General features: G+C 34.7%; 1 protein-coding gene across 2 annotated transcripts in view; it reads left to right on the top strand.

Moving 5' to 3' along the window:
- LOC138700153 (U3 small nucleolar RNA-associated protein 25 homolog) overlaps positions 1-14,589 on the top strand; it is a 73,672-nt gene that overhangs the window by 35,882 nt on the left and 23,201 nt on the right. The window contains exons 4-5 of one of the 2 annotated variants that reach the window (XM_069826537.1): positions 4,149-4,412; positions 11,541-11,747. In XM_069826537.1, coding sequence (XP_069682638.1) covers positions 4,149-4,412; positions 11,541-11,747 — 471 coding nt within the window. The remainder of the gene's footprint in view (positions 1-4,148; positions 4,413-11,540; positions 11,748-14,589) is intronic. The other variant, XM_069826538.1, reaches the window with a different exon arrangement.

Raw genomic sequence — 14,589 nt, forward strand, 5'->3', positions numbered from 1 at the left:
AGCAGTGCTGCCCTTCTTTGCTAAAGCATCCGCATTCTCGTTTCCCAGAATTCCACAATGGGATGGTATCCATTGGGATACAATTCTTTTATTGAGTGATATTAATTGAGAGAGCATTTTAGTTATTTCTGCTGTTTGAGATGAATGTGTGTGTTTAGAGACGATTGATAGAATAGCTGCTTTGGAGTCTGACAATATAACTGCATTCCTAAATTTATTGATGTGGCATAGAAGATTCCTGAGACATTCACTTATTGCAATGATTTCACCATCAAAACTTGTTGTTCCATATCCAAGAGATCTATAAAGTGAGAAGAGACAGCACGTAACACCTGCACCGGCACCTTGTTGTCTGGAGATCAAGGATCCGTCGGTGTATAAATGAAGCCAGTTTTGTGTAGGCTACCTAATATTAATTGTCTCTAAAGACAATTGTTTCAGTATTTCAGTGTTTACTTCTGATTTCAGTATTTCTTCTGTTAAATTTAGATTATATTCTATATTTAATAGAGTTGAAGGTTTTGGTTTAATTTGTAAGTTTTCTTTTAAATTAGGGATATTGATTTTCTGTTTTAATTCTTGAACAATGGATATGAAACTTTTTTGAGTTTTCAATCTACAGAGAGGACTGTACGAATGCCAATTACTTCCTGGTAATCTGATAAGTTTTTCATATTGAATCAGTGCTTTTTCTTCTATTGTCATTTTGATGCTGTTAATATTAGTGAGGAATCTCATAGAATCTATTGGAGCTGTTTTGATTCCACCAGTAATGAGTCTGAGAGCTTGGTTTTGAACATATTCTATGTCGTTTATGAAAGGTGAAGTAATTAAAATTTCTTCGCAGTATGTCAGCACTGGCTGTATAAACATTTTGTATGTAGTGTTCAAAGTATTCCTAGAGCATCCCCATTTCTTTCCTGCTATTCTTTTTAGAGAGGAGAATCTTTTACGTGCTTTTTCAGAAATGTATTTCAAATGGTTGCTCCATGTTAACTTACTATCGAAAATAACTCCAAGATATTTGGATTCATAAGTCCTAGGAAGGTGTTGGCCATTGTATTGGATCTTGAATTTTCTTTCTTTTTTACCGAGTGAAAATATTTGGTAGTTACTTTTGCTTAAATTGAGTGTCATCAAATTTGATGTATTCCATTCATGTAGTTGATTTAGAGCTTTAAGAGCAGAATTTTGAATTTTGTCTCTATGTCTGTAAGATCCGGAAGTCCACAAAACTATATCATCTGCAAATAGTGCTGTTTTCATGTTTGATTCCTCTAGTAGGGAGGGTAAGCCATTTATATAAATATTGAATAAAGTTGTGCTGAGGACAGTGCCCTGAGGTAGACCTCGATATGTTTGTCTGTAACTAGAAAGTGAGTTATTGAATTTAGTGGCAATGAATCTTTGACTAAGGAATTCTGATATCCATCTGAACATATTGCTGGAGATACCTAATTTCTGGAGTTTCAGTAATAATTTATTTCTCCAAACAGAGTCATATGCTAACTGAAAGTCAATAAATATTGCCAAGGTATCTTCTTTCTTGTTAAAACTGTCTTTTATTTGTTGGCCGAGGCATATGACTAGTTCATTGGTAGAGTGTAGTTGTCGAAAACTGGCTTGTCTTGGTGATAAAAGATTTTGGGATTCTAAATACCAAGTTAATCTGTTGGAGATCATGGACTCCATGGTTTTTGCTATCATGCTTAATAGTGCTATTGGTCGATAACTATTAACTTAATGAGCAGATTTCCCTTTTTTGTGAATTGGTACAATGATTGCTTTTTTCCAAGCTGCAGGAATTGAGGTGTTCCATGATAAATTGAAAATGGATAAAAGTACAGTCTTGGCTTTTTCCCCCAGATGTTTAAAAAATTCGGAATGAATGTTGTCGGGGCCAGGAGATTTCTTGGTTTTTAAATTTTGTATAGCTAGAGTTAATTCTTTGGAAGTAAAATTTTGATGAAATATTTCAGGTTTTGTACTAGTAATATTGTTTTTATTATTTTTATGTAATTCTCTTTTGATAAATTTGTCAGTTTTTTTGATATTGGGATGTAATCTGTGAGAGTTTGAGTAGTGTTTATTAAATGCGTTTGCTATATCTCTACTATCTGTTAGTGTTTTGTTATTATGAATAATAGGTTGGCTAGTATTTTCCTGTGTATTGGAAATATTCTTCAGAATTTTATATGTTTTAGCGCTATCGGTTCTGTAATTAATATTTTCAATAAATTTATTGAAACTGTTCTTTTTTGCTGTTATGATTGCTTTTTTAAGAATGGCAGTCTTCTTCCTCCAATCTTGAGTATCTTCTGGTGTTTTGCTATGTTCTGCTTTGGTTCTTGCTTTATCTATATCTTGTTTCAATAAATTCAGGTTTTCTGTCCAGAATGGGGTGTATTTTTTTGGTTTTCCTCGTGGAATGTGCTTTTTTGCAATTTTAAGAAGAGATTCACAGGAATATTTGTTCAATCTATTTGAGTTTGTATTTTCCATTAGTGGTGTGTTGACCTTGAGGTGTTCGTCGAGTTCTGTTGTAAATAGTTTCCAATTCGCTTTCGTAAAGTTCCATGTTGTTTTGTTATTGTAGGATTCCTGTCTTCGGTTTTGGTGGAGATGGATAGAAGCAATGATGACTCTATGGCCAGATCCATGGTCTTCAATTATTTTTTTCTTGGTTTCGTGATGGATATCTGATGTTACTAGTAATAAGTCTGGATTTGTACCAGAACCAGAATAATGAATGAAAGTAGGGGGATCTTCTTTTCTGTAGACAAGTTCTGCGGTTTTAGTATTTAGGAGGTCCATGATCATTTTTCCAGGTTGGTTTACATTATCGTAGCCCCAAAGTTGGGAGTGGGCGTTAAAGTCACCAATTACGATAGTTTTAGGTTGTATATCAAACAAAGTTAGATCAAGGGGATTATTAGGTGGGTTATAGGCACTGTAGATTTTGAAATGTTGTTGATTTTTTCATACTTCAATTTTTATTAGTTCTAATTTGTCTTGATTATCCATTTCTTTTATGATTTGAAAATTTGTAATTAATTTCTTTGATGTACCTGCGAGAATTCCACTACTGATCTGTTTACCTTTGGGTAACAGTTTCATATTAAAACCTTTAAAATTAAAATATTTTAATTGGTGAGCATTAAGGTTTGCTTCTTGATATCTATATTATTATCTGAGAGTATATTGGCTAGTTCAGTCTTCTTGGCTGCTGTTATACCGTCAGCATTCCATTGTAAGATGTTTAGTTGATTCTGTACCATTAAAGTAGTCCCCGCCCGGAGATCCGATTGGGGACTATTTTACCTCCGGATAATTTTACCTTAATGGTACTCATTTCATATTGGAGTTAAATGGCAAGTTGTAGCCGATTTAAGTGAACACCATATTTTAAGGATTTGGTGGCTACTTCATTCACACACAACCCCCAGAATGTCTGGAGGACCACACCTGCTGTTGGTCGACGGGTTCATTGGACCTAGCTGGGAGATCTTGTTGATCACCAGCTTTCCCTCTTTAAGCCACTGGAGGACGATTTTAGTGCCATAGCAGGTCAGCACTAGGAACAGAAAAGTAGAAAGAGGAGGAAGGAAAGGAAAATGAACCCCTAGGCCTCGAATGCTCTAATGCTGTTGGGGTCGAAGAAAGTAAGAGTTCAGTCAGAGGACTGGATAGGAAAGGGTAAAGAGGGAATTAGGTATTGGTTAGAGGAAAATTATACCAAATTCAGTCATTAACTCATCAAGCTGACCAGTGCTAATTGATGAGTAGCCCCTCCCTTTAGTTCAGCTCGTAAAATTATGCTTACTAACAGCTGCATCACGGGAAGGTAGGGATGGGACATTGGGTATTTGTCCAGGTTGGTTCCTTAAAGCCTTCAATGGGAAGGATTAATGGCTCTCCCCCCTGTATCCGACAGATACCCTTTTGCAGCCTAAATGTACAGACCCAGAAACAAAATTTGGGCCACCTGAATTTTCCAAGTTCCTGTTATAACATATTGCTCATGCTCAGTGCAGTAAGCAAATTACGTTTTGAGAATATAAATTTTAATGAAACTGAGTTCATGTGTGTGGTAAACATGTATGATGTCTATATAGTGTACACAATTTGAAGTAAAATTAATATTTCAGAACTGGGATCACGTACTTCACGTGTTGGACCACTTCCATCTTCAACCTCAGGAATCCCATGGTACTAACTTCGCTCGAGTTCGGTCTTGGGTTTTGAATGGATGGACTCAGTACTATAGACAGACTCTTCTGTTCTCTTCTGTGATATTACCAGAATTCAATGCCCTTTTCAATAAGAAGTGTCACAATTATGCTGGAAAAATATGTGTTGTGAATCCCATTATGACAGGCAGCATATGTCATGTAGTAGTCCAATTGCCACAGGTAAGGTATTTTTCTTAAAGGGGGACTGGATTGGAAAAAATGTTGTGTTACAATTGCATGAAAAGATAATCACAATGTGTAAATAATAATACCCAAAAGCTATACCTCTTTGTAATGAATGAATCTGTACTTACAAGCCTTCATCCATCACAATATCTTGACGTGGTGACATCACTCTGCCCAGCCACCATTTCTATATAGTTTCTTGCACAAGGAAAGCACAGAAACAAATTCGAAATCAAAATCTTTTTTGAAAAGTGACATAAAAATACTAACTTCTAAGTGATCTGTTCAAAATAAGTATTTATACCTTCAGAAGTTGGTGAGCAGCTGACTTTTTTATTTTTCACTTTAGAGGGGGAGGGAAGAGGTTCAAAGTGAGAGAAATGTTGAGGAAGATTGATAATTACTTTTAAAAGCTATTGCTACGCTAAGTCTTTACTGGCTTCTGAATTACAGCAAGTTAAACGAGTGTTTTTGCTTGGTGGAGGACAATATTCCGTATGTCAATCTCATATTCTGATTCGACATGAGCTACAGTGTCTTCTTTCCCGAACCTCTGGTGTCACTTTTTTTAAACTACGAGATTCATTCAGGAAGTAAGTTCCAATCGCGTCCAGAGATGGCATGACTAGTTGGACGGGAATATGCATGCATAGCAGTAGAAAGGAGGTTTGTGGAAATAATGCAGTGCAGTTTCAGTCTTGTGATGGCAGTAGTTATTGCACAGCACTAGGAGAAAATGGCTGCATTATATTGTCTTCCGCCAACTGCAAGAAGCAATTTCCAGCAGAGATCCACTGCCAATTGTGCAACGTGTATGGACTGACATTATGAGCGACAGTACGGTCAGATGATGGTGCAGGCAATTGCCTGAAGACCGAACCAATGTGCACGATGAAGACCATAGTGGCTGACTATCCCTGGTGATGCCAGAACTGATGGAAAGTGTGCCACAAGCAGTTTTGCAGAACCGGCGCTTTACAATTTCGGAAATCTCTGGTCAATTCCCCCAGATGTTTCGCTCACTGCTGCACGAAATCGTCTCCCGGTGGCTTGGTTTTCAGAAAGTGTGTGCAAGATGGGTGCCAAAGCAACTGACAGATGAACACAAAACGAAACGTCTGGCCGCAGCTTTTACATTCCTCCAGCAGTACGCAGAGAAAGGTAACGAGTTCCTCGACAATGTTGTCACTGGGGATGAAACATGGGTGTCACATGCCACACCAGAAACAAAACAACAATCCATACAATGATGGCATAGTGGTTCACCTGTGAGGACCAAATTCAAGCAGACAATCTATAAAAAAAAATTATGTGCATTGTCTTCTGGGATCGACGTGATGCACTCGTGTGAGTTTTTACTGCGAGGGGAGACCATTAATGCTGAGCAGTATTGTCAGATATTGTGAAATCTGAAGAGGGCGATCTAGGACAAGACAAGAGGAATGCTGACAAGAGGCATTACACTTTTGCACGACAATGCACGACCCCAAAAAGCCAATGCCACACGGAATCTGTTGCTTCAGTTTGGATGGGAGATCTTCGACCATCCACCCTACAGCCCCGACATCACACCATCACATCATCTCTTCCATCTCATGAAGCACTTTCTGGCAGGAAAACGTTTCCACAACAATGCTGAGGTACAGACGGCAGTGACTTCATGGCTCCAGAAGTTTGCGGCAGACTCCTATGACATGAGCATACAAATGTTGGTGCACAGGTATGATAAATGCCTCAATAACGGTGGTGACGATGTTGAGAAGTGGCTAGTGAATTTCTGTAAATAGTGCAATACATATTTCTTACTTACTGATATTTTTGTTTTCTTTATCGACCATTGGAACTTATTTCCTGAATGAACCTCGTAGATAGTGACTATTTTATAAGTTGGGAAAAATATCACCTCCCACAAGTAACAAGTAACTGCTTCTGTTGCCAAAGTGCGTGGAAGTATTCCTAATATCGGTTAATAGGGTGACAGATAATCGGGGTTCCTGCTGTACTTTGAAATTCAGAAGAATGAAAAGAGTGTTATAGTTGTGCTATATGTATTATTACTCATATTATTAATCCTCACTTTATTATTATTTTATGAAATAAAGCTATCTTTTTTTCATTTTCCTGTTCTAGCAAAAGCGCCATTCCACTCCAAACTGATCAAGAGTTAACATTGCTATCTCTGATTTTTTAAAATCTGAACAGTCACATTTAACACTTGGGTTCAAATGAGAGGTAAAAATATGCCTATTACTATGGTGATTTATGTGCAATAGAAATATGAAGTATTTATTAGCTTAAAGTGCAATATATGCATTAGATTTACTCTTGGATGGTCATGAACTTCGAGATGAGCATAATATATTAGCGGTCTTCCCTAAAAGACTTGCAGGTTTGAACTGCCACCTTGGGAACAAGCATTGTATGAGTGTAATGTATGTGATTGAAAGGAAATTGAAAATACTGATCAATACATTAAATCGACACCAAAATGAAAGGAAATTGAAAATACTGATCAATACATTAAATCGACACCAAAATGAAATTTAAAAACAGATTTGCAGAACATTTATCATATATGCACCTATTTGCTCCTATTGTTAAATTATACAGTAACCTCCGAAATATAAATTTATATCCACTATGAAACTTCTGTTATCAGTTCCCAAAAGCATGAAATGAATGTACCTGCTAAGTGCATAAATGTTTAACTTTATTGTAATTATATTTTTTAAGCTTAATGCCGTAACTCAATAACCCTGAGCATCCCAAAAATTTAGTAAAGAAATTTGAAATTAATACGAAAAAATGTATGGGAATAAACCTTTCCATCTTTTTAACAGAAGAAATTTAATGAGCCTAGTTGTTATAAATTTATGTAATAGACATATTTTAATGAAATTTCAAAACTCATGATTAGCTCAAGAACTTTGGGTGATGGAAACAATTTGTAAACAGATTTGAAATCAGTGTGAAGAGTTCTATAAGAAACCACCATTCTTTCTCTTTTAACAGTTAAAAGGTTGAGTCTTGGGTCCTTTGCCAAGCAAAAACACTTGTTTGTGTAACTGTCTATAACTCTGAAACCAGTAAAGATTTTGAATACTAGTAGCAAAACTTTTAAAAGTAATTTCTGTTCTTTCTAAACATTTCTCTCACTTTGAGCACACACCTGAAGTAAAAAAATAAAAACGTTTGCCACTTACCAACTTTTGAAGGTGTAAATGTCTATTTTGAACAGATCACTTCGAAGTTGGTATTTCTTTCTCACTTTTAAAACAGAAAATTTTTTTGATTTCGAATTTTTTCTATGCTTTCCTCAGACCAGGAGCGGCAAAGACTTGCACACACGAGCGATCTCGTGAAGATGCTACTTGAAAGGACTGTTGAACAATTGTGGGGGTGCGTCATATGTATAAAGTTTCAGGAATAACTTTGTTATTGAAAGAATCTCAATAAATAAACAAATTGTGTCATATCTGATTTATTTGCAGTGTCGTAGTAGTGGAAATAAACCTGTCTCTATATGTACAAGGAATTTATTCGTATAAACATAGTACCTATATTTTATTTATAAACATATGTAGTACCTAAACCATGTTATTTAAGGAAAGCTACCAGTATAGCTCACTTGGCTAAGGCACTTGTCTGCCAATCCGGAGTTTCACTCAGGCGTAGGTTCGATCCCTGCTAAGGCTAATTACCTGGTTGGCTTTTTTTCGAGATTTTCCCCAATTGTAAGGCGAATGTCAGGTAATATGTGGTGAATCCTCGGCCTCATCTTGCCAAAAACCATCTCGCTATCACCACTCACATCGATGCTAAATAACCTAGTAGTTGATACAGTATCGTTAAATAACTAAGTAAAGAAAAAACTTAATGAAAATTAATTTAATCTTTCTGACAAACATAGGCTTCCCTATAATCAGTACACGTACATTGTCATCAAAAGAGGTAATTTTTACAAAACAATAGTTTATAAATAGCAAAAAATAAAATATATATATATATATGATTTTATACGTACTGAGATCTGAGGAATCCAAAAATGGGAAAATAAGAATATGGTGCCATTTAAAAAAAAACAGACTCATTGGCACACCCTTTATAAATGAAAACATCCTCAAAATATTCCTTCTTTGATACCCTACAACTTTTCTATAAATAGTTTCTTAATAAAATTAGAACTAAGAAAGTTTAGTAGCTCCACAAAGATCTGAACTTGCAACCTCACGAACACTTAGCTAATGCTCTACCACTATGCTAAGAGACTATGCAGTATGAACGGCATTGTAACGAGTAATGGTCATACTCCACTTGAGAACCTGTTATACAGTATATAGTGTTTGTGTTACAGTATTCACTGTTTAAACACTCTGAACGATCTGTCCATTTTAAATCTCGTATATGAATTATTTCCTTTGAAGATTTTAGTGATTAATAGTTGTGTTCCCCATTATAACTACTAGAAGAATATACGCAATCTTTTGAACAAAGCCTGACTGTCCTGAGCGCTCACAGAAATACCCGATTCGAACTTAGTTTCTCAGACGCCTGTCAGTTTCATTTTTACCAAGTGTACGTGGTGACTAATTGGCACACTCTTTATAAATTAAAAGTATAGTATTTGAAAACATGTTCAAAATATTCCTTCTTTGATACCCTACAACTTTGTATAAATAGTTTCTTCATGAAATTAGAAATAAGATAGTTACAATCATTGTTCCATACTCACTCTGTATATTCAAATTAAAAAAATATATATGCGTTTATGGAAAAAATTCTCATAATATACAACATCGTCATGACTAATTGAATTTATTGTGTGGATAGACATAATATACGAACTTTGCATCGATATGATCATTCAATAAAAATATTCAACACCAAGATTAGTATTGTTCCATTCTTCTTCCTTCATATCAAGGATTGAGTAAATCCTGTTCCGAAGCCAAAGAAAATCATATAAATTGTTGTCTCCATCTTTTCCTCTGCTGTCCTACATTCCATCTGCCTGAAGGTTTATAAATGTAAGCTTGCAGTATTCTATCAGAGGACATTCTTCTTATATGGTTGTACCATTTATTGTGATATTTAACAACTGCTTGTCCTATACTACTTGTTACCATAAGTCCTTTCCTAATATCTTCACTCTTTATTTGATTTTCAGATTCACACCTAGCAGTGATCTCAGAAATCTCATTTCTGCCATTTCAATACATCTTCTGTCATTTACTCTTAACATCCATGTCTTAGTAAAGTAAAGAAGGTTTTGAGACAACATTGTATTTCCTTTGACATATTTTTTCTCCAATATCTTTTAATACATTCATTTAGTGCATTATATTTCTGTACATTACTTTCTAAATCTGTATTTGTGTTATATATCGAAATGTCACATCCAAAATGTCTTAAAGAGCTTGATTGTACACAGTTGTTAATGAAAATGTTATCTCTTTTATTATTTTTACCTTGCATAGCCATAACTTTTGTCTTAATAATGAATATTTTCATATTGTATTGAATTTTATTTAATTTTGTAATATTCTCTTCATTCTTCCATAATAACTGAGTGTATGTTCTTTATTTTATGTGTGTCCTATTTGTCTAACCCAGTGGTTCCCAAACTTTTTGATCGCGGATCCCTTTTGACTCTAATAAAGATTCACGAATCCTCAAATTAAATAAAATTAATCACTAAATTAATACAGATTTTAATTTAATATGCCTCCATATTTATATTCTGTATGTATTTAACATCGGCAATATGTCTACAACTACATTAATTACCATGCATAGCCATGAGTTTGCAAACATGAAGTAGTATCTATAAACTGCGTGTATTTTTTTAGTACTTTCATGTATTATTATAAAAAATTACCTTCAAATTACTAATGTGAAGAATGGTGTTGTTTCCTCGTCTCACAAATTTCTTTCAAGTTGGGGGAGATGGAAGAAAATTGAATTTTCAGATCCGAGAATTTGTGGCATCCAGGTGATGACGGAATTTTGATTTTGTTGCTGCATTGGTTGATTCATACTTTTTAAAAATTAGCAGCACTGGGTTATGATACATGACAAAGTGATCGACTGGTTTCTGAATTTGTAGACTGTCATTTTTATTGTATTTTATTAGCCACTGATCATCTATTGAGATGACACCTTATAATATGAAAATTAAAATTATTCGTAATATTAAATTAATATTATTACATTCGAAATCAAAGATACGTGGTTATTAACACACAGTTTAACACGAACACCTCACATAAGTCTACTCGTACTGAATGAGTAAAAACTGACTTCACAATAAAAGTAGTAGAAGCAGAACGCATGCACAACATGAACGAAATTCGTTTCTTTTTAAAAATATGTGTAAGAATTTATTGCTGACTAAATAACATTGTCAATGAAATTTATTTTACAATTAAGACAGTAAGTTCCCGAGCACATTTACAAAAACTTATTCTTGCACTATTGGTCTCTGCAAAATTCACACACACCAAGCAGATAAGAACTAAGTAATAACTCGCTACCCTCGTCAAGCAGACAAAAATTTTCAATAGAATTGACTACCTTAACTGAAAAAACGAATGTAGTGTTTTTCACAACAGCTCGAAGGCCAGCTCACACAAGGGTGAGATCTGGCCATCTATCCTTGCCGATATACCAACTTCCACAAGTACAGTCGCATACACTACTGTACAATTGTGTCGAGAAAAGCAGTAATGTTATATGTTATTTATTTCAAAATATATATTACCAACCACGGACCACAGAGCACACTTTGGGAATCACTGATCTAAGCAATGGCCTTCTGTCATGCTGACCACAGAGAAACCTGCTAAATAATTGATTAAATGGCGATCTTACTCGTGTTAATTAAGCCGCAACAGCTGTAACCCACACATGCTTACATAATTAACACGAGTAAGATCGCCATTTAATCAATTAATTATTTATATTCAAGTGTTAAAAGTAGTGTACGAAAGATTCAACATGAAAACCCGCTACTTTTGACTGTCTAATGTTAGTCAGAATCTCCACAACAGTGTGAACAGATTGTGGCTAAGTGTCCAAATCTTGAAATACATGATACTGGAAATATTCATTTTCTTTTCTTAGGTTTTCCATCGATTTGATGTTCAATCAATAGGAGAGTCAGTTGATGCCAGGTTTGATATCTTTACCAAGAAAATCCTTCCTCAGTACAAAGATGTACTTATGAATCATGTGTTAATTTATATACCATCATACTTCGATTATGTACGACTGAGGAATTACTTCAAGAAAGAAGGTTTGAACTTTGTTCAAATATGTGAATATTCCAAGGTAAGCACCTATATGTAGCAATATATATTTCATTTAAAATGTTCAAATAAGCCGACCACATAGACTTCAGCAATAACACTAGGGAACAAATGAAAACTTTTTTTCTGCAGTATAAATATAAATGTGCCACTTTTACTAATTTCAGTGCACTGAATTCAAAAATGCATTTTGTTTTGCCATAACACATCAGGTTTTTTTTTGGAAATTCAGCAAAACGTTATTTTGCCACAAAATATAATTATAAGTTACAGTGTGTGCATTGTATAACAATAACAATAACAACAATGAGTTGTATAACAATAAAATAAACAGTTAGGAATTCATAGAAACATTAGGCCTATATACAAGGAAAACATCTTACTAAATGAAATTATAAGAGCAGTAAGCTTACCTTCATAATATATGTTATACGTCCTCGGTTTCCCTTTTTCTCTTCCCATGGAATCTTAGTGTGTGTGAAGTCCTCGAGTATTCTCTGGAAGAGTCATCACATGCAATACTCCAATAGTAATCAGTCATCATATTTACATCCCAACGTCCCTGGTAGCATCTCTCTACCTCTTTTAGATCCTGGTGGAATCTTTCACCTTGCTCTTCACTGAGGGCTCCTGAATGTGCAGGAAAGTAATCTATATGAGACATTAGAAAGTGAAGCTTTAGGTTCACGTTACAACCGAGCACTTTGAATTTGTCCAACATGTTTCCTACAATTTCTTTGAACCGTGGATCCTTCATGTTACCAAGAAATTTCTTCACACCTTCTTTGAATGCATTCCATGCCCTTTCTTCAGTTTCGTTCATTGTACTGGTGAAATTGTGGTCCATCATCAGCTTTCCAATTTGTGGGCCATCAATTATTCCCTCCCTGATTTCAGTTTGTGACAATGAAGAAAACTTCATACACAAGTACTGGACGCAAGGAAGATTTTTGTCTAGTGCCTTGACAAACTGCTTCATGACTCCGAGTTTTACATGTAAAAGAGGGAGTATAATTTCCTTACGAGCAACGAGACTTACATTGTTAATATTTTTGTCTGCTGCCATTAATTGCTTTCTTTCAGGCCAGTATACAATCTTCCAATGTTTGTCCCTGGCCCTGCTGTACTGCTCGCACAGTAAGCACGGGAATTTTGTGTATCCTCCCTATTGTCTCAATAGTAAACCAACAACATTCAGGTCACTGCATATTTGCCACTCATGTTCATGATATTTAATTTTTTCAAGAATCAACCTTAATGTTTCATATGATTCCAATAGGAGTGTAGAATGTGCAAATGGTATGGACACTAATTTATTGCCGTTAAGAAGCAATACTGCCTTAAGGCTTCTTTCCGAAGAATGTAGCTTCTTTACAAACGAATCTATTTTACGTACATTTCCATCGAACATAAAATATTTACAAATATAGCAAAACTTCTGAGGATTTTGTACACACTGTCTCTTATGCAATCCTGATGTACTCGCCATATTCAATTTTTAAAATCACGCTTTTGCCACCACTGTAACAAAATTCACATGTGTGCACAGAAATAAGTCAGCTGCTCAATTGACAAGATTTGAGAACTGTATATTAGGGTTTTCTGTAAACAGCAACTTTCCGGCAAAGTGAGAATGGGGATGGAGTGATAGGGCATGGGATGATGAAACATCATTCTGAGATAAATATTAGAACAAAAATATTTAGTTGTGGATATTTAGTGCTATCAGCAAGGGGGCACTTCGGTTTAATGTATAGTGAAAACTGCATGGCAATATACCCTATATCGAAAAATTGAAATTGCAACAAAACTAGACGTGATACATAAAAAACAAAATTATTTTCGAACTCAGGGCATCAGTTTCCATACCAATAACCAGCTTTCTTTTTTACCGCAGAATGGTTGTTCCCTAGTGTAATCAGTGAAATATTCATTCAGTGTTCTGCCCAAGAGCAGGTCTTTCACTGCAAACCTAGCTTTCTCCAATCTTTCCATTTTCTTCCTTCCTCCTCGTTTCATATGATCCATATATCTTAATGTTGTCTATTATCTGATATCTTCTTCTGCCCCGAACTCTTCTCATGTTCACCATTCTTTCAGTAGGCAGTTTCTTTTCAGCCAGTGACCTAACCAATTCCTTTTCCTCTCCTGATCAGTTTCAGCATTGTTCTTTCTTTACCCACTCTTTCAAACACAGCTTCATTTCTTATTCTGTCTGTCCAGTTCACACATTCCTTTCAGTGAAATATTATGACACAAAATTTCGAAACCAGAATTATATAGTAGACAACTGTTTTATTTAATGTTATCTTACTTTTCTCCAGTCACTACAATAATGTGCTTTGTATTACAAGGCATTTTCAAATTATCTATTTAGTACAATCTATAACGACAACAGTGTCTTTTTGTAATATTTATAATTATAATGTATGTACTGTTTCTATTTATATTATATGTATTTACGTGTTGACTTGGATTTAATTTTCTCCATAATCAAACACACATTCCTTTCAGTGAAATATTATGACACAAAATTTCGAAACCAGAATTATATAGTAGACAACTGTTTTATTTAATGTTATCTTACTTTTCTCCAGTCACTACAATAATGTGCTTTGTATTACAAGGCATTTTCAAATTATCTATTTAGTACAATCTATAACGACAACAGTGTCTTTTTGTAATATTTATAATTATAATGTATGTACTGTTTCTATTTATATTATATGTATTTACGTGTTGACTTGGATTTAATTTTCTCCATAATCAAAAGTATAAATTTCTGCGTAAAAAAATTTTACATGTCAGTAAAATTACAAAGAAAACAGTTTTAAAAGGCAATGGCATTGCCAAGTTGTATTAGT

This window comes from Periplaneta americana, chromosome 5 (assembly GCF_040183065.1).
Source record: "Periplaneta americana isolate PAMFEO1 chromosome 5, P.americana_PAMFEO1_priV1, whole genome shotgun sequence".
NCBI classification, from domain to species: domain Eukaryota; kingdom Metazoa; phylum Arthropoda; class Insecta; order Blattodea; family Blattidae; genus Periplaneta; species Periplaneta americana.